The sequence below is a fragment of the Haliaeetus leucocephalus genome, unplaced genomic scaffold (genome assembly GCF_000737465.1).
Source record: "Haliaeetus leucocephalus isolate CR32 unplaced genomic scaffold, Haliaeetus_leucocephalus-4.0 Scaffold555, whole genome shotgun sequence".
NCBI classification, from domain to species: Eukaryota; Metazoa; Chordata; class Aves; order Accipitriformes; family Accipitridae; genus Haliaeetus; species Haliaeetus leucocephalus.
Window position 1 is genome coordinate 12,211,588 of NW_010972991.1, and position 21,036 is coordinate 12,232,623.

The 21,036-nt window shown below is 33.4% G+C and overlaps 1 protein-coding gene across 1 annotated transcript in view; it reads left to right on the forward strand.

Moving 5' to 3' along the window:
- The window catches only part of CSMD3 (CUB and Sushi multiple domains 3), a 659,839-nt gene that overhangs the window by 462,123 nt on the left and 176,680 nt on the right, over positions 1–21,036 (forward strand). Inside the window, exon 30 of the mRNA XM_010577127.1 lies at positions 18,920–19,036. Within this exon, the coding sequence (XP_010575429.1) occupies positions 18,920–19,036 (117 nt within the window). The remainder of the gene's footprint in view (positions 1–18,919; positions 19,037–21,036) is intronic.

Genomic DNA, 21,036 nt, shown 5'->3' on the forward strand with positions numbered 1-21,036 from the left:
GCAAAAGATTTTATTTTATTGTGACTGAAACATCTTCTGCGTACTAAATTTTTATTTCCAAGCTTCCACTGCCCATTTTTTATAAATATGTGCCCATTGCTTTACCATTCCAGGATTTCCTCCCAGTATAGTCAGTGGAGAGAAACAGGTTTCTTAAAAGGTCACCAAAGAGGATTCAACGAGCTTGTTAGGAAGGTATATTTTTCTGTTTGCATCTGGACTGCATGAACAGTATTTACGTGCTTGCATGCTTAGCAGGGCGTGACTTCAAGCAGCAACATAGGAAATACTACATATAGTGAAATATCTGAATACACTGTGTGGAAGCAATACTGCTTGAGGTTAAAGCATACAACAAACACTATTTTGGAGGGATTGTACTTTTTGTGTGTATGTGTAAAAATTTAAGACTTAGGAGGTTCCTGAGAAAGTAAGAGTAGGCACCTAGGTCTGAGTATACCTTAACCTATAGATCTCACACTAGACACTTTTCTATATGAACACACTCATTACTCCTCCTCTATGGAAAGGAGACCATTGTACACCAAAAACTATCAAGCCAAAAAGCCAAAAAGAGAAAAGCTAAATTCCACGTAGTGGATTTGACAGTAATTAGGTAGAGATTTGGTTATCAATATATACTTCTTGGAGAGAGTGGGCTCATTTTTCCTACAATAAGCCGCTGTTTACTGTAAAATACACAAATGGTTTGGGAAATAGGGTACTAAAACATCTTTCTATATAGATATACAGGTAGCTGGTATTTTGCCAAAAAAACCACAGTTCTTGGAAAACGTGATTAAGTTAAAATCTCGGGTCTTCTTAAAGCTGTTCTTCTATTCATATCAGAGTAAGTTTAAAAATGTTACTGGAATGAACTGTAAAGGATAATAAGTCTAAAAAGCTCAGAAAATAATTAAAAATAAATACAGACACATACATATACCCACACCAATCATTACTTTGAGTGTCTGACCTTTTGCATATACATTTGGAATTCATAATACGGCTTTACAATGTCCATTGAATAATAAATGCTGTGTGTAATTATTCCAAGCTTTTCATTTCATTATATTACATTCATTAATGTAATATAATGGTAAATAAAGCATAAGAAATAAAGAATAGTAGTTAATTACAACGATCTCATTAAAATCAGCTGGCAGAGAATCCTAATTTCCAAGGTATTTAAGGGATTAGTTAAATAGAGTGCACCATAAAACCAGGTGCTTCATCTTCTGTTGAACTAAATCTGCTGCCAATTTTTAGAAGCATAGTTTAATGAAGGATATGTTAGAAAGAAGGAGAAATAGTTCAAGCTACATAAACTTCGATTTTTTTTTAGCCTTAATTTTTTATATTCTTTACTATAAAAAAATGTATCTGAAATTGTGTATATCCAAGCCATAATTTTAAATAGGTCCACTTAGACACCACTGTTAATTTGAATAAACATCATGAATAAGCAAGGAAAATATAACAGGGAACTTTTGTTTTATTGAGAATAGCATACAGTTGCTAATGTATTTGGCAATAAAAGCATAAAGAAAACACAGATTAAAACGCAGAATAAAGTATGGTTTTTTGATTTAGAATATTAAAATCTGACATTTATTTTTTGTTTTGAATATGTAAATTTTCCTGTAGAAGATTGAAAAACATTATTATTCCTTTAAAAAAATGGTTATTCCAGCATGTATTTTGAGGTGGAGTGGTAACATCATAGGTACACATTTTTCTTTGAAGATCTTTTAGAACATACAAGGTGGCTGCTGGGTATTGTCTTCTTAGAAGGAAAAAATATCCTTACCATTTATTCACACAGATAAGCAAATATTTATTTTCCAAAGACTGCAAGACGCCGAAGTAGGATAGGATTATATAGTATCAGTCAGTCAGTCAGTTAATTAATAACTGGAATTAAAGAAACTAATCCAGTCATCTGCACTGACTATACCTGCTAAATATGCATGTTTCTAACTTAACCTCAGGCAGCAGTCTGAAGGTCCTCTCTCTTGTCTTAATAAGACTTCAGTAACCTAGTCAAGTGAGAGAAGATTTATTCCGTGGGATTTGTTGGTGGTTACATGTATAAGACTCCTATTTCATTCTTTGCACAAGTTTTGTCATCTTCACATTGACTATCACAGTGGGGACTAGGGGAGGGTTCTGTGGAATAGAAAAACCTACAGTTAAGAGACTGCATTGTTTTAAAATGGAATTCAGATTTCTTTTCTTTCTTCACTGGGCTACATATAGAAGTTATTCAACCTACTATAGGAGTGGTAAGCAAGATCATCATCCAGTTTAAAGAGGATAGCCGCCTCTTTTAAGTTCTCACGTTTCTTGATGTTTCACTCAGAAGCTGCATGTATAGCAGCTTTTTTCTGATCTCACACTCTCTTGAAGGAACAGTATCTTCCACAGCAAAACTTCACTTCTAGTTTTTAGGTTCACTAAAGGTTCACTGGAACCTTTTCATTATATAATTCTTTTCTATATCCTGAAGTGCAGCTGTGTGCTAACAGAAGTTAATATAATGAAACACAACTCTAACACACATTTGTGTACTCCACCTACCGCGGAAGTTGTTTTGTTGTTACGAATTTAAAAGGTTACATTTCCTTCCCTGTAGTACTGTACTTCATTTTATATTTTTCTATTGTTTTGATAATCAGTTACTAACTAAGTTGGTAGTTTAAAGCTTTACTTATGTAGCATGCCAGGAAATACACTGGTTTGGTTCATGGGTGAATTTTTACTAAGAGATATATTCAGACATTAAGCTATATTTAGAGTTACAGTTGAGAGCGCATATAAGTAACTGAAGGTCAGAGAACATTACAGTGATATTTTAATTATCCTCAGTTCAAATATTAGTGATTCAGTTAACATCTTTTTATTTCAGCATTAAGGGAAAAGTATCAAATGAACAGAGAAACAGCTGGCCTAAAGCAGAGCAGATTTTCTCAATGAGAGTAAATGTAACAATAATGTGCTCAGAATGTATCCAAAGTGTCCATAATGCACTCAAATTGGACACCCTGGAAGAGGGGAAGAGAAAAAAAACTGAAAGTAATTTTTGGCTTTGTATGGGGAGCAAAAAGGTAAGTGTTTACTGGTGACCTGGAAATCATGTAGAAATACCATCTTAGAGTCTCACCAATCAAAAGCAAAATCTAAAAGGATCACCAAAAGAGGTGGTGAAACAACACAGTCAAGGAATCTAACAGAAATTAAAATCTGTGTTCCAGGAAAAGGAAATCATGTTCAAAAGAGGGTGGCCAACAGATTTTTGAGAAACAACTTTAAAACGTGAACCTAATCTAACCACTAGTATACTTTTTAAAAGATGAGAAAAGTAGGAAACTTATTAAAGTGTCAACAGAAGTTCAAGGGCAAAAATACATTCAAGGACAGTGTTACTGCAGAAAAACTAAGTAAATTATGTGTTGTGTTTTGTTATGTTATGTTATGTTACGTTATGTTACTGAGGTAACCAGAGGAGTCCTGCATTACAACCATTCCTTTGGCTCTAAGGAACTGTGTCAAAATGGAAGCAGTTATAGAAGAGATGTTAAAGAAAATCGATAACCAGAACAATAGCAAGTTGCTAGGATGAGACAGTCTTTTCTGTGTCGTTCCGAAAGAGCCTAGATATGAAGTGTTTGAAGTACAAACGTTGACCTTAAGGTTAAGTTAGCCTTTCTATCAAAGTAGTGGAAGGCAATGAACATGTCAAAAATCTTCCATGATGAGCAACTGGCCAATTCCCAGAGTTAGAAAATTGGTAGATTATAAAAAAGAACAAAACTAGGAGATGTATGGTTAAATGTGTTGAAGAAAAATCGATGTAACTTTTGAGGAGGACTGTGGAGCTTAACGGGAAGTCTGAGAGCTCAACAAGCTTAAGAATGAAATTAACAACAGTTGATACCATATCATTGAATTTTTAAAAACTTTTGACAGATTTCCACCCATAAAGGTTATTTTTTGAGGGAAATATAAAACAATGTGTTAAGATTAATATTTGATTACGGGATAAAATTGAAAGTTGTTGGTGTGATAGTGGGTTTTAGTTATTTAAAAAAAGAAAAAAGATATTACAGTAAAGGAAGGTTACCACAAAGATCCCACACATATTTGTGTGGGGAGTTGTGCCATCCAATACAACTTCACATAAAATTGAGATGACAAAGTTCACAGATATCATAAAATTATATTGCATAACCAAATCTAGAGTCAAATGCACAAAGATTAATCCATAATACTGTGTGACTAGGGAGTAAAATGTGCATCAATTTCACTTTTGTTAAGTGCAGGATAAATGGTCATAGAAGAAATAACGCTGAGTATAGGCATGTGATGATAGACAATTAGCTTTTAGTAGTTAGGTAAATTACCTTGAAAACATTATGACTAGTCCTTTGCAGATTAGTAAAATTCTAGCAGTATTATATTTAAAGATTGTTTTTTTCTCATAGAGTATCCTAGCCCATGAGACATACTCTGATGAGTCAGTGTTAATAGTAGAATAAATAAATATAACAGGAACGGAGTGTTTGCTTCTTGCCTTCAGATTTTATTTCTCGGAGCTCAGAGTTCAAGGAAAAATAAAAATTGAAATTCTCAAATGTAATCTTTATTACAAGGAAATAAAACAGTCTTAGATTGATGAGAAATGCAATTAAAAATATTTCTAAACAGCTGAAACAAAGTGCCTTAAATTTACCTTTCCAATACTGAGAAATAGATCTGTACCTTATGCCTTCTTCAACTTGGTGATTTGAAATGCAGCAAATAAGATTGTCTGGGTTGCTGACCACTAGAGAATCCCAGTGATACAAGTGAAGAACATGTGAAGGTATTCCAGACACACAAAACCCAGCAACCTTGCTTTGTTTTTGTCTTATGGCATCCCTAAGGATTAAGACCTTCCTTGATTAACATAATTCAAATACTATTAAAAATCTTAGCAAAAAAAAAGGTGCTATGTCTCCTTTTCTTCAGAGAGTAGATACTTGGGTTTTGTGTACTTGGTTTTAACAGAATTATCAAAGATATTTGTAATTAAATATTTAATTGTGGACAGTTTGACTTCCATAGACTAGTCCTGGGCCTGTTCAGAAGTGAGGGCTGTTAACTAAAGATGTGCACTATTAAGTTCTTTCAATGTACTCTAAACAGGATAGTGATTTTCTAACTTTTGCTTCATGTGTGTAACATCATATTCCCCTGCATTTCAGTCTAGCAACTCAGCTGAATTTAGAATGATGTTATAGTTATGCAGCTAAAAACTACAGTCACTACTCAGGACAAAAATCATATTATCATATTATGTTTAATGACTGTTTTTCTTAAACTAAACAAACATACCAAATATTAGAATTAACAGGGCTCAAAAGGAAATAGTTCCTTTCTAGGTTTTTAAACCATTTCTAACCAGTACAGTTCATCGCAAGTCTGTCACTTGTAACTTACTGAATTAATTTTATATTTAAAATACAAGGAATCAGAAGGAAGGTTAAGGAAATCAAAAGGAAGGTTAAGTAAAAGAAGATTTTAGGTACCCCAGAAATTATTTGAAGATGGACTAAAAATTTTATTAAATATCTTTATGGATATATCAGACATAGACAGGTTGTTCATCTAAATGTGTGTTCACACTTGCAAGATCATGTTACTGCTGTTGACAAAATCAGCTGTGAAAGAAAGGTGTTCTTTGGAATCTGATGAAAACTGTGAAGCTGGAGTCTTTACAAGTTTTGTTGTCATCGCTGTATACGCTTGGAACAGAAAGTGTCAGGACTGTGTCATTTTAAACCATGACCTCCCTCTTTTTCATATATTTCTTTTTCTCCCTCTCCTTCCTAGTTTGTCTGCTGTCCTAGACATTTGCTTTCCTTATGTGTACCCAAAGCTTGACTTGCAATGGATATGCATAAAACATTAGAAATTAGAAATGTAGTTGTTGTAATCTTGCTTTAAATACAATCAATCATTCAAGAATTAGCAAGAGATACAGTATAATCAGAAAGTAGCTACACATAAAAGATGTAAACAGTATGCATAGGTATTCTTTAGCTCAGCCAAGAAGTAAGATTTTGAGATTTTAACACTGGTGAAATTCTGTGCTTCATGTTATGCAAGAGGCCACATTGATAAAAATGGCCATTCTTAGCCTTATATTATATAAATCTGTAACCAGTGGTTGAAATGTCTTAATATGTGCTGACATGTCACACTGATATTCAAAATCAAATAGACATTACTGGTAATGTCGGAGTAATGTAACTGGCTTTTACAGAAGTGGTATTCCTTTTGTTTGTAGAACCATTTCCACCAGGAATAATAAAAGTCTAGATTAGATTAGAGTTCTGTGGGTTGTTTTTTTTTTTTTGTCTGTTTGCTTGTTTTAAAGGCCAATCTTGTATTATTATTTTATTTTATATTTTTAATTTATACTTCTGCTCATAACTGTTCATTCCATAGACCAGTTATTTTGACTGTTGTTTATTTTACTATTAGCAGTTGTTTCTTACCCTGTTTTTCTTTACTGTGTTTCAGGAGTTGGGTCCTTGTTCCTCACTTTCTGGGATGAATTAATTATTTTTGTTTGCTTCTAATGTAAATGTGATCATACTTATGGATTGTGTATGGTTTGGCGGTTTTTTTCTTTTTTTTCTTTTCTGTCTCTCATGTGTGCCTTTTTTTAGTCTGATACTTCTTCAACATCTTGATTAGCAGCTGAGAACTAGAGCTCTCCAGAGTGGGAATAATAGAATGTGTTTTTCCCTCTGCTGGTCATGGAGAGTGCCTAGATGACTAGACAGCTGTGTATTAGAAACCTAGAATTAAGAAACATGAATCTGTGGCTGCATCTACAGTAATCTTAAAAGACATTTCTCTTGCCTTTTGAGAAAGACAGGCACTTCCACATGTCTATCCTGAATACTACAAGGTGAGATGAATCATGCTCTGGGGAAATCTATTTCTTTTTAACTTAATTACTTTACATATATGTATCTAAAACCAGCAATGCTTTGCTGCTGTTGTTTGCTTGAATTAATTGCATTTCAGTATATTTCTTTTTCTCTCAGTTGTATTATTAAATTATCATATTTTATTTGCTACTGCTTTGAGAATGACCTGATATAAACCTTGAATTAACTCAGATATTGCGGTAGTTGAATTGAGATGGCTGTTCTTACTGTTTGTATTTTAATGTATTTTTCCCTTTAAACCACAGAGCTGTGTTTATTAGAATTAATATTGGTTTGGGTCTACCATGGCATTTTATTCTCTAGGAAACTTACTAGTTTGACTTTTTTCTCTTAAGTACAGTTTGTTATAGCAAACTGGTATTTACTTTCTAGGTATCAATCCACTGGTAAATTTAATTACCCACAAGTCCAGTTGAAAATTGGAAGGGGAAATTATTTAAGGAAGAGAGTTTGAAAAGTAGGTATCTTCTTAAAATTAATTTAGAAGTCTGTGTTGCAAACATAAACAGCAATGATGGCAAAGAAAGCTGAGATTGAGCAGATTACAGTGACTTTAGTTAATTTATCATTAGCTGTCAGATCTCAAATTTAAAATTAAATTCATTAACTATTACTGTAATTTCCTTTCAAACTGCCAATGCGTGCACACACTCAAAATATTGGAAATCACTTGGAAACCTAAGGAATTAAAGGGTTTCATTCTAATATTGTAATAATATTCTCAGATAATTCAAGAAAAAGTTTATTCTTTGTAGCAGCTGTGATTCACTGCTAGTGCTAGAAAACTCCTTTGGGTAAAGGCACATTCTAGAGACATGCAAATGGACAGCATAAAACAACATCAAGGATTTTTGGATGGGTAATATACTCATTACAGCCTCCACCCCTAAAACAGTGAGAGTCTTATCAAAACAAGGTTCAGGAGATGATACCACTTACCAGCTCTCTAGTAGTAAGTAGATTCTTGTTTCTGTGCAGTTCTAAATGAACTCATGAAGTTAGTGAGTTCTAAGAAAGCTCATAATTTTAGTGTTCATCCTCACATTTTGTAGGTTTCTTCTTCTGCATAATGAAAAGATGTTTTAAGTATGTCTTTCTTCGCTAAGGTTATGGAACAAAAAATATTCTCAGTGAGACCTTAACTGCATTGTCTATCAAATGATTTAGAAGCAGTCATCATGCTCTTCATCACATACTAGGAACGATTCTTTCTTAAACCAAATAAATAATGAAATATAATATAAAAATAAAGAGTGTACACGTGAATAAACAAAAAATGCAGAAGCCATATGGCTTCCGAAAAAAGGGAGAAAAAAGTTTCTTGATGGGAAGAGATTATTATTTCTTGAGAAGAGATCTGTAAATCCTTACACATCTTTCATTCATACTTTCTCTTGAGTCAATGTCTCAATTCTGCTATTGTAGCTAAAAAAGTGTTAAGCTTTGTTAATCTCTGATTTATTTTTACTTCTACACATCTGTCACATAATGCTCTTTTTCTCTTGCTATCTAAATAGACTTGAAAGACTCTGAAATGATCTCCCCCAGAAGACTATTACTGTGAATTTTCTTTTCTCTTATTTTTTATTCATTTATCATGTTGGTGGATAAATTGTTTTAAAATGATTGTTTGTTTTCCTCTGGAAGTTACTTAAATATCACACAGCTTTGCTGCAGACGGTTGACTTGAAAAGCATTTTTAAATTTTTATTTAGTTACTGGTTTTCAGCTGTGGAAGCTATAACTCTGGTGTGCTCTTTCAAAGGAATGAACCTGCATTGAGGCACAGGCTGACTGCAAAGACCTATTCTACCTCCAGTTGTTACAAGCAGAGACTGTTTCACTACAAAGACTTTTATTCTAGCACAAAATACTTTAGACAACATTTTCTGTTATTAGATGGCTCCATTCTCAGAGCCTGATACTTTAACTCCATTTTATTGGCAAAGAGAAAATAAAACATTAGTTAAATGAAGGAACGACAGCCTTATTCCTTGAGTGTTTCTGAAGTGAACCAGACTCCTGGAAATGTATCTCATGGAGTTCTACTGCATTTATCAACTGGAGCCAGAGATCTCTAGTGCAGTGAAAAACATGAAAGAGTGGAGGCACCTCACCATCCTCCAGCTTGCCTAGGAACACTAAGCCAAAGTCTTTGCTTATTGCAGAAAGGCAATGTGATCACTCAGTCAGGCCTTCGTAATCTGCATACACTTCCTTCAAAAGTTAAGAAGAAAAAATTAGTGCATTAAACATCACTTGTCTAGAAGACTATACCACACTGGAAATTAATTTATACCACTACTAAATGTTGTTATTTTTCTTACAGAAAGCTATTTGTTGCACTATTAGAAAAATGAAGAATTGTCTGCAATTTAGTTATTTTAGATTCAAAATTTGCTAGCACATCTGTTAAACAGGGATTTAACAAGACACGTAATTTCAGCCAAATTTCATTCAGGTTAATTTTTTACTTTTATCAATAAATTATTAATACATTAAACATATTTATTTAATACCTGATTATGCTCAATTACTATATATATTGACATCTACATGCCACAGGCTTTGATAATAAATAATTCCTGACGTGTAGCTCTACCCTGTCATGTAGAAAGGGAAACATTATATAGAATAAGATTTGGGGTTACAAAAAGCGGGAGTCTCACTTTTCAAGTTTTCTTTAATCTTCTCTCTAGTACTTCGACAATTTAAATAAGAGCACATGATTTTGCTTTTATGCTTCTGTACTCTACTGCCCATCTAAAATGGACATGGATTAACTTAGCCAGGACAGGAAGAGAAATATGTCTAATTTCCAGCTAATTGCATTAGTTCAGAAAAATATAGGAAAAAGAAATAAGGAAGCAATAATTTTGCAAATAGATGATATTTTGGCTACTTGGATAACAGCCAATATTATGAAGGAGCCATCAGCTGTGATCACATTCCACAGCAGAAAAAATATAGGATTTCGACCTTCTGCCACATCTCAGTTCATATCAGAGAATTCATTTCAGACTTTCCATGCATGTGGATAAAATGAGTAAATTTAGTAAACTAATTTTAAGCAACACATGATTTCAGTACATAAGAAAACTATATAGAACTTCTTAAAATTGTGTGCACCAGAGTTCATAAGAAAAAAGGAATATAATTGGAATTTAATAATCATTAATCATTAAATTGAGAGCAAACATTGTTTCTAAAATTAGGCTAAACCAATTCTCCTTTGTATTTTTTTTTCCCCCAAATGTAAAAGTGTATCTCATATTCAGCTGTATAAAATCTGCTTCTCATACTTTTGGAAAGACATTTAGTTTGGTTTTAAAGATTTCAAGGAATGGAAACTGAAGACACAAAGTTATCTGGATTTGGGTTTGGTTTTGTTGGTTTTAGAGGTAAAAATTGATGAACTGTTAAATAAATCTACATAGAAATAATTTGTGTGATTAATTGCATTTTATATATATTTATATATACTTTATGTATAAAATAACAAAAGCACGAGCTGAAAGTTAGCTTTAGCTTCTGCTAAATTTTCTTTTGTTTCTTTTTATTGAAAAGAAAGAGGTACTACCCTCTTGAAATGTCCTCCTTAAAATGTATCAGATTATCTTTCTCTGCTAAACTACACAGATTTTGAGTTCCTTGGTTCTCTCCTTATAAGGCATATTTTCTTGATTATACATCTTTCAGAAAATTTCCAAATTTTTTATAATCCAACTTTATGATAGGTTTTTTTAATTTTGGAAAAAAATTGCCTTTTAGGCATTCTCCCATTTTGTACTTCTTTATTCATAACCTTTTTTTCTTTATGAGTTTTACCTTTCAACATGAAATACTATCCTTTCTCTTCTAGAAAAAAATAAAACAGCCATCACACTATAACAGTTCAGTTGTTTGTGGTTTTAGCATTGCCAGCACCAAGAAGGTGGAAAGTAGCCCTTTTTTGTGCTATAGCCAATTAATAAGGATAGATACATAACCAATTATAAAAAGGTGAAGTAGTCTCTCTTGTCTGCTTGGATATACTTAAGCCATTATGATAGATATTTATATATAGTCTTGTTCTTCCAGGAATCACCAAAGAATTCAGTAACTTCCCAAAAGTAGTTATGAGAATATCTAAAATTAATTCATATTACTAAAATTGTTGCAGTTATTTCTTGTCCTATCATTTATGGACAAAGAGAAAAATTCATTTCTCTAATCTTCACAATCATAGAATCATAGAATCATTTAGGTTGGAAAAGACCTTCAAGATCATCAAGTCCAACCATCAACCATGCCCACTAAACCATGTCCTGAAGTACCCCGTCTACTCGCTTTATGAATACCTCCAGGGATGGTGACTCAACCACTTCCCTGGGCAGCCTATTCCAATGTCTGACAACCCTCTCAGTAAAGAAATTTTTCCTAATATCTAACCTAAATCTCCCTTGCCGCAACTTGAGGCCATTTCCTCTCATCCTAAATCTACCACATCTTCAAAAAGTGATCAGTCTGCCCATGGTCTCATTCTTCTCTTTTGGAGACTAAACAAAACCAATTATTTCAAAATTTCCTGCTAGATCATAATAGAGCCTCCTCCTTTTTTTTTTTTTTCTTTAATGCCAAAAGCTAGATGTAATGTTCCTGCTGAGACTTTACTGCTTTTGAATGGAGCAGAAGTGTTTCCTTCTGTTTAATGCATGAAAGCCTGGCTTAGAGGTGTCTTTGTCTACAGCAATGTTGTATTGAAACTCACAATTGATATTTGATCTGTTAAGTTTTCTGCAATGTCTAGCTCGTTGCTTGTGATTTTGCATTTCTACATTTCCTAATTTATTTTTTTTTTTATGTTCCTACTTAGAATTTCTCTGGTTTGGTGGTTGGCTTCTTTGGTTGGGGGTTTTTTGTAATGTCATCATTTGTCCAGTTTCTGTTAATGATTCAGGCCCAGCTTTGATAAGTTTCTGAATTCTTAAAGAGGATTTTGCCATCTTCTGCTGGCCTCTGTTTTAACTAACCATTTTCAAATACTATTAACATATATTGGCCTGAGCTGCTTTCTCGTTTTTAAAATCAATTTTGATTGCCATAATTAAATTGTGTTGTGAAGACTGAAGAGACAGTCATATGGACAGTATGGAAAGCTTCCATATTCTTTATGATATTATTTTCTTTGGTACTGCTTTCCAGCTGTATGATGGTGCACTCTCTCTATATATATATTTGTTGGTGTATTTTTATTTCTAATATATTTCTGTATTTCCAAACAGCAACTAAATATATATTTCCATATTAGATTGTCTTTTCCATATTCAATGTATTGTCACAACACTTTTAGGTGCTTCATCACATTCACATTTGCTTTGATATCCACAATAAAACTATCTGTAATTTGGAAGTTTGGAAGAAATTTGACTACCATTTTTATCTGTTAAGATTTCCTTTGCATGATTTTAAAAATTATTTTATTTCCTGGTGGTGATATATCAGTCACTACCTGTATATTAGTCTTGACTTAACCACTACAAGAAAACATTACAGCTGAAAATCTCATTGTTTGGATTAAAAAGGATGAATAGAATGAATTTGTATTATATCAGACTAGGATAAACAGCAATCAATGATTTAATATATGTGCTGGTTTTGGCTGGGATAGAGTTATTTTTCTTCATAGTAGCTAGTATGGGCTATGGTTTGGATTTGTGCTGAAAACAGTGTTGATAACACAGGGATGTTTTCGTTATTGCTGAGCAGTGCTTACACAGAGCCAAGGCCTTTTCTGCTTCTCACCCCACCCCACCAGCGAGTAGGTTGGGGGTGCGCAAGGAGTTGGGAGGGGACACAGCTGGGACAGCTGACCCCAACTGACCCAAGGGATATTCCATGCCATGTGATCTCATGCTCAGCAATAAAAGTAGGGGAGAGGTTGTCTGGGGAGGCAGCTGCTCAGGGACTGGCTAGGCATCGGTTGTTTGGTGGTGAGCAGTTGTTTTCATTTGCATCACTTATATTTTTGGGGGTTTATTTCTCTCTCTTGTTGTTTTCCTTTTCGTTACACTATTATTATTAATAATAATAATTTTATTTCAATTATTAAACTGTTCTTATGTCAACCTGCAATTTTCTCTCTTTTACCCTTCCAGTTCTCTTCCCCCCATCGTGCCTGGGGGGGCAAGTGAGTGAGTGTCTGTGTGGTGTTTAGTTGCCAGCTGGGGTTACACCATGACAATATATTAAATTATAAAAACTTACATCATGTTACCAAATAATTATTTTTCTGATCCTACTCATTTAGTCCAACTAATAATACATATCCTAATCTGGATTTTGAAACAGTGGCCCATTAGATAAAAAGTAAGTGTCCCATCAGTAGTTCTTCAAAGCATATCTTTCCTCCTTTTGCAGAGTTTATGCACTGTTATTCTTCATTTTTTATTGTCTTTGTAGCTGTCTAATCAAATTTATCTGCATGACGTAAAGCCATATTGTTCCATTCATTTTTAAGCAGTATCCCCCATTGATTCCACTGAGGAATGCTGCTTAAAAACGGGTGGTGCAATATGGCACTTAAATCTTGCAATTACAATTACATTCTATTAGATCTTATCTGTAGGGGCTAGAAAGTAGGTACTCTGAAAGCAGTAGTAGGAATTAAAAGCTTCAGAAAAAAATATTTGGTAGCAAAAATACTCATTTCTTCAAAAGATGAAGAGTTTTGAGATTGATTCTCATACTTAAGTAGTCCGTTCTTCAGTTTTTTTATTGAAGTTTTTCCTTGTGGGTTCTTTCTTTTGGTTAAACTGCAAAGGCATGATGGAAGACATATGAGCAATAAACACATGGCAGGGGCTTTTAACCCTGTAATGTTTTGCTGGAGCTATAGAAAATTTTACTTTGTAGCAGTAGTTAGGTGTAGATTACAGGGATCTGTAGTTCTGCTGTGTGATTTTGCCTCTCTGTGGTGATCATCTACATTTGTTTTACAACTAGCGTATGCTGAAATCTGAGAAAAGGTGTCACTGCTGATGGTAATGCAGTTTATATTGTGTTCCATATTTACTAATGCATTGCCATAAAGAGGTAGGATTTAGTTCTTTGACAAAGGTGTGTGAATACTAATGATCAAGATGGGTAATCTTCCAGATAAAAAAGCTTACCAATTTAACATGCAGAGTGGGTGATACTTCATTGTTGTTATGATAGGGCTTTTTCAAGGGCTGCAGAGAATGCTGTTTTACAAGACAAGATACCATTACAGTAAATTCAGCACACACAGAAAAGGAACTTTTTGCCATTAATGCTTAATAATGTTTCAAGGAAACAGTGGGCAATGCATCAACACACTGATTCTTATCACATTCTTACCACAATCAATCAAGTCCCTTTCTCTCCTATTAGTGTTCTATTGCTCATTGTGGAAAGCAGGACAAGGACAGCATACTAAGTAGTATTTTTATGTCAGAGAATAAAATAAAGCAGAAATAAATACAGAAAGTGATACAGTATTTCACAGGCTAAGCAAACATTATTAAAAAATACTGGAATACTATTGGAGAATTACATTAGATAATATCATTTGCCTTTTGAACTTTTTTTTGGTTGGTTGGTTGGTTGGTTTGTTTTATTCTGCAGGATTTTTTTCATTGCTAGGAAAATTATCCTCAGCATTTGTTGCTTTTTTTGCGTTACATAACACAGGTTACATTTGTAGGTGTGATGGGTCTGTTAGAATTTTTACTGTAGGTAGACCTTTCAATGCATAGCATAATAATTAGACATGTTGATTTTCACAACCTTTCAGTTTTTAACTTTGTAGTTATTAGGAAATGAAATAAATCACTGCACTGTAAAACTGATGCAAAGGACTTGAGACCTACGTAGCAAAAGTCAATGGGTAGCATTGTGGTAGTGGAATTATTACATCCAACCAAATAACTTGATACTAGATATTTTCCAGAGGCAAAAATATGTTTTATTTTTGTATTAAATAAATATCTTTATTTCACTGTAGCTATGGTTCCATGTCCATCTTTGATTTCTGAATAGTAATATTTAGTGATGGTCAGGGTAGAATCTCCCCTTTCTGAAACTTCTGGCTTTTTAAAGTAAGCATTTCCCAAAGGGTAAGGAAGGAAATATAATCAATATGTGAACTCTGTGGGTTTACTAAAATATCAAATAAACTGCTTCCTCCTTGATACATTCAGAAAGATCTTGGAGGGCAGTCTTGCTGCTATAAGGACTACATGATTTACCACCTAATTATTTATGAAGTTAAACATTTTTTCAGATTGCAAAGGTCAACTGTGTGCTTACATCTTGATTCAACTTTCCTTTATACTATTTGGTTTTGAGACCCAGGAATGTGAATTCTTGTGAGGATAAAGAGTCATTGTAGCAGCAGTTGGAAGACAGTGGGAGATAACATAAGGGAGAAGGTAAACTCAGGGCAGGGTGAAAAAGTCCAGAACAAGAACACCAAGTGAAAGAAATTACTATGAAATACTCAGTGCAAGTATTTTGTTGTTGCTGCAAATTAGAATTTACATATATCAGAGTGACAGATAGTTCATCTCTAAATCCAAACTACGCTGAGCACTTTGTAACATAGGCTGCGGACAACTCTTTTGAGAGACTTTGCACCTAAAGGACCCCAGCTGGAAATCCTGCTTCCGGCCTTGTACTATGTCTCTTGTCCTCTTATGTGACCAGATATATGCCCAGTATATAACCAGTACAGATGGATGTTGCTTTCTTGGGATTGAATGTGTGGGAAGAATGTTTAGATGTTGCAGACAATGTGTCATATAAACATTTTAATTAATATAAATTATAAAAAGAAAATGGCATTATTTTCACCTTTTAGGGACACTGAAGTTATTTTTAACAGACTTTAGTATTAATGAGAACTCTCCAATTTTTGAAGATTCTAAATTGTATTTTGTATTATATTTTTAATTTTCAAAAATTGCTGGGTTTAATCACTTTTAGAAATCTGTGTTCATTTATCAGTGGAATTATGTTGTGTAATTATTTTTACACCAGCTGTGATAATACTACCTTTCAAATATTGTGAAATATTTTGGCTAGATGTATACATAGTTAAACAATAATTCTACCTCAGACAATCAAGAACACTTTGAAACACTAGCTTTCTTAAATTCTTGTGTATGACAAACATAATTAGTTTCTCTGTTTTCCTAGCTTCAAAAAAAAGTCATGGTGACATCACTTTGATATTACAGAATGTTATTGATATTATACAGTATTACAACATCAACACATCAACAGTGTTACATGTTTAGTAAAGATACAACTCAAAAGTCACAGTTGATTTTAGATATGCAACTATTAATATAAATAATTTGTAGTGTAAGACATTGCACTGAAGTGAATAAAAACTTGTAAATTTTGCAGTAAATTTGATTTTTATTTTTTTGAAAAATAGTGCAAGTTAAATGAATTTATGGAAAAATGTATGTTTTTTAAAAGAAACTTGGGTTTTTTTTTATTTTGTTCTGTTTTAAGCATACTAGTAGTTTTGTAAAATCACAAATACCTTGCTTAGCTGCATAACTTGTAGGAATAAAAAAGAATAGGGGTATAAAAAATCTGGACTTTTTAAGTAATGGTCCACTATATGCTGAGTACTATATATATAGCTATTAATTTAAGTATTGCTATTTTGTGCTATTAATTCAGGTTTTATTAAATATTAAGAGTGAAATTCTGTCCTTTTTGGTGTCAATGGCATTGACTTCAGTGGTATCATAATTTTACCCTGAATTTGCACATTATTGTATATCTGCTGATTAGGGAAGTATGATAATGATATGAATGTTGGAGTGGAATGGTATTATTGGTCTTTGTTGCAGTAACTCATTTATTCAACTCACAAACAGTAAAGAAGGAAATGGGGTTAGGGAGAAGTAATAAGCTTTTTGGCAATATTATTTCTCTAGTTTTAGTGCTTTTGTTCCTTATATTCTTCCATATTCTCTTCTTTTTCATCCAAAATCTGGAATAGAAAAGCTTGAGTACTTACGAGCTGGTAAGAAGATCTGTTTTCATCAAAAATATTTACCACGTTCAGCCAGTGAAGGGTTTTCTAGTTTGTGTTTTTCAAATAACTCAAGGCAGGTAAGTCCCTGGATGTGAGGCTCAGCCTAGACCATTGCTTCCTGGCAAAAAGTACCAATAATTCTATTATCTAAATATGTTTTCACAAGAAAGCATGAATTTCCAATATTTCACATGACGGTGGATTGAGGGAAGACACTGAGATTATTCTTCAGCCGTAGAGAGCAATGTTCCATGTAGCCTTAGTGCTTACTCTGTATCTCAGAGTGGGTGTCTATCAGTAAATCTGTACTAAGCGTCGCCAAGACTATGTTCTGTTCCAGGTCCTGACTGATTTGCTAATCTGTAATGCATGTGCCGCATCTACCACTTGCACACACACATGCACAAACAAAAGTCAAGATACTTCTGTTGACCTCTTTCAAATACCATGACTTTTACGCTAGCCCATTAAATCATTTACAGATTGTATATGCAGACTGGAGCAATAGGTACCATCTGCTCCTGTTTCAGGTACACAGTCTGTCTAACTCTGCAGCTACACCATACTGAAAGGAACCTGTGTTAATGCAAATTACAGAAATCCATGCTCAAAGCAACAAGGCCTGAAGTTGCTAGCATTAAAAGATGTGTTCTTTTCGTGGTATACCCTATGTACATTTTGTGTGAATTAACTAAAAGTAGTCTTAAAACACAGGACTTGTAGCTACACTAATAAATAGCTTGTATTTAGTATGACAAGAAATGAGATAATATCTTCTGAAATAATAGTAAGAAAACCATATTTTTCTTATTTAATATAATTCAGAAGATATTAATGTTTTGAAAGCATACCACAAAAACCAGATTTTTTTGTTTACCAAATGAAACACTGAGTAGTACTTGTTTTAGGAAGTCACTTAGGTCTTAACAGAGGAAACAAATTTGTTAAATAGATATGTTAACATTAAACTCATTAAAAAATGTTTTACAGTCCAAAGTGTTTAGAAAAAATATTCTAAACTGGTGCCATAATCTTGACAATAGATTAAACTACTAAATTACAAAGTGTGTATGAGAAGCAGGTAATAGACATAGGAAAACAGTAACACATATGACTGTTTCATGTAAATGCACCTGAACAGCTGATGAACAAAAGGCAGAAAAAGCACTGTTTCTTGCTTGACAATTCTGAATAATGCCAAATGCTAACTTCTATTGTTAACCACAGAAAAAATACACTGTTGTAGTAAATAGCATTGTTATTTATCTACTATTTTATTAAGTATTATAGCTATTAATGGTAGAATAAACATGATGTTTGTGTGATAAAGAAAAGTGTTTGCTTATAATTTTATATATATAATGTTATAAATAATTGAGATACGAATAAGTGCTACATCATTTTCAGTCAAGGAATCGTGACTTTCTTATTTCAGTAGTTCTATACATTATTTTGAATTATGAGTCTATTGGCATGAGTAAGAATTTACTAGTGTGCAGAAGGGCTGCATAATATATGCTTTTATCAGAGTATAAAGCGTCCTACAAATGAATAATAGTTTTGTATGCTGTGAATAATAGCATACTGTGTATAAAGCACATCATTATTTTATTAAGATGGTTGATAAATGGTAAAGAAAACCAATAACTGATCTGGAAACTGCAGAGTGCCATCAATTCTCTTTTGATATATGAGAAAGTTGCGCATACTCAGTACTTCACAGGATATACAAATTTAATCCAGTGTAGAAGTGTAATAAAATCTACTGTAATAGCATATACCAACATACAACGAATCACTTTAGACTGATCTTTTTCTGATATTATGTTATTCAGAATTGATTATCTTCATTTTCTAGCACCCTGCGGAAGCCGGTCGACAGGGTCTGAAGGCACTGTATTATCACCAAACTACCCCAAGAATTACAGTGTTGGTCACAACTGTGTTTACTCTATCACTGTTCCTAAGGAATTTGGTGAGTAGATCTTGTCTCATTCATATGTTTTTCTTGCTTGGATATTTTAAACAACTCTGGATGATTTGTATGATTGCTTTTATATTAAACATATTAATGTGAAAAAAACTGTTTTAAACAGATATTTCTGTTTATACTTTTAATCATTTTTATAGTGCAGTATTTTCTCAAACATATTTTCTTAACATTATCTTTTGAAATTACTATTCATTTATTTTTGTCTCACTGTGACAACCAACATGTAACTTAGAATATTGCTGTGATGCTAGCCAAATATATTAGTGGTACCAGTTAAGGTTTCTTTTCACCCAAGGTCATGTGCCAAGGCTATAGAAAGTGTAGCATAGCTCCAGTAAGTCCACATAAGCAGGGGAAGCAATGTTTGTCTTAAATGTTTGGTAATACTGCTCTCATAATCCTTGTCTTCTCTGCATGATGAGGCAATGGCATAGTCTTTCCTGAGGAATGAAATTAGAGCAGCATGCATCTGTCTGGTTTTTGTTGATTCCCAGATCCTCCATCAGAACTTCACTCCCATCCTAACATTTTTTCTGATGACTAGATGAATCTCGTAAGGATTTCTTCTGTCCTACGAAAAGACAGGGCTTTTACAGCACTGTTTTATCTCTCTGGATCTATTAATTATTTTATCTCACTTTATTATTAAACAATGCCTATGATGACAGCTGATAGTTTGTTGTTCAGTTCGACTCCTTGGTAAGCAGTATGCCACATACTGAATATCATTTATTCTTTAAATATCCATGCTTCAGATTTATGCTTGGATAAGTAGGACTTTATTTTGATCCACTGCTCACATTTCAGTTAGTCAAATAACAGGTGCCTGGGGATGGGGATGGGTATTTATTAATCTTCCTTCATGTTGATTCTGCAAACATTTTATCCAGATTAAAGACAATGCTTGAACTGCTCTGTATCCATCTGCCATACTCATGATGACTGAACTCACTTAATATCCAATTAATTTGTTCTTAAGTATAGCATAGAAGTGCATCAGCTACTACAAATGAAACAGGTTTTAAAAGTATTGTCTTCTAAGCCATGGGAATCTCTACTTATTCCTCTGGAATGTTCAGAAAAAATTAAACACATTTGCACAATTCTTGATTTATTTCTAGGTGTTAACAATCAAATGCTTTTGACCTGGCTAATTTGTTCTAGATAAACTGGAAAGATTATGTCCTCCCGTTTCCATCAAATCTGATACTTCTTAGTTTATGACACAGATGTCAACATGTAAAGAGTTAAAATTACTACAATAAAGGATTTAAAATGTTAATGCTCTGTACTTCATATCTTTGACATTCTGGATGGAAATGTACTTTTGTAATTTCTGCAAATAAAGACAGAATTCCCAAAGGAAGACATGAAAATGGGGAAAAATCCCTCTGCTCTGCATAGTTACTAGGAATAATTTGACAAATACTCATTTTCTTTACATGCTAAGCATATTAAGAACAGTGTCAAGGAATTCTGTTTGACCCTTTCACAGTGCTTATACAAAAAAAGAATAATGCTGATACTATGAAGGAAAATCATGGTTTAGACATGATTAACCCTGCCATCCAAGGATTCAGGAATATGTTGGGGATATGATTACGATAGAGTATCTGTCATTTCTCTCGAGCTCTTTGGCTGTCCTACCTCGGGATAGACCTTTACTCTTTTTCTTGTGTTTAAACAGCATATTTTGGCAATTATGCCGGGTACCTGTAGAACATATCTGGAAGTATTTAATCCATTTTTGTGAATACAGAAAACAAGAATTCTTGTGTGTTGAAAGGTAAAAAACATATCTGGCAGTAGCCGTTCAAACATGAGGATGACGTGACATGTTGAATAGGCCAAAACAAGTATTTCAATTTTAACTGCTTTTTTGCAATGATACTCTTATGGTAATAGGGAGCAGAATTCCTTGCACTCAAAAGCTCAAATTTTAAAATATGAATCTTTGTTTGAATTATACAGTGGTGTATTTT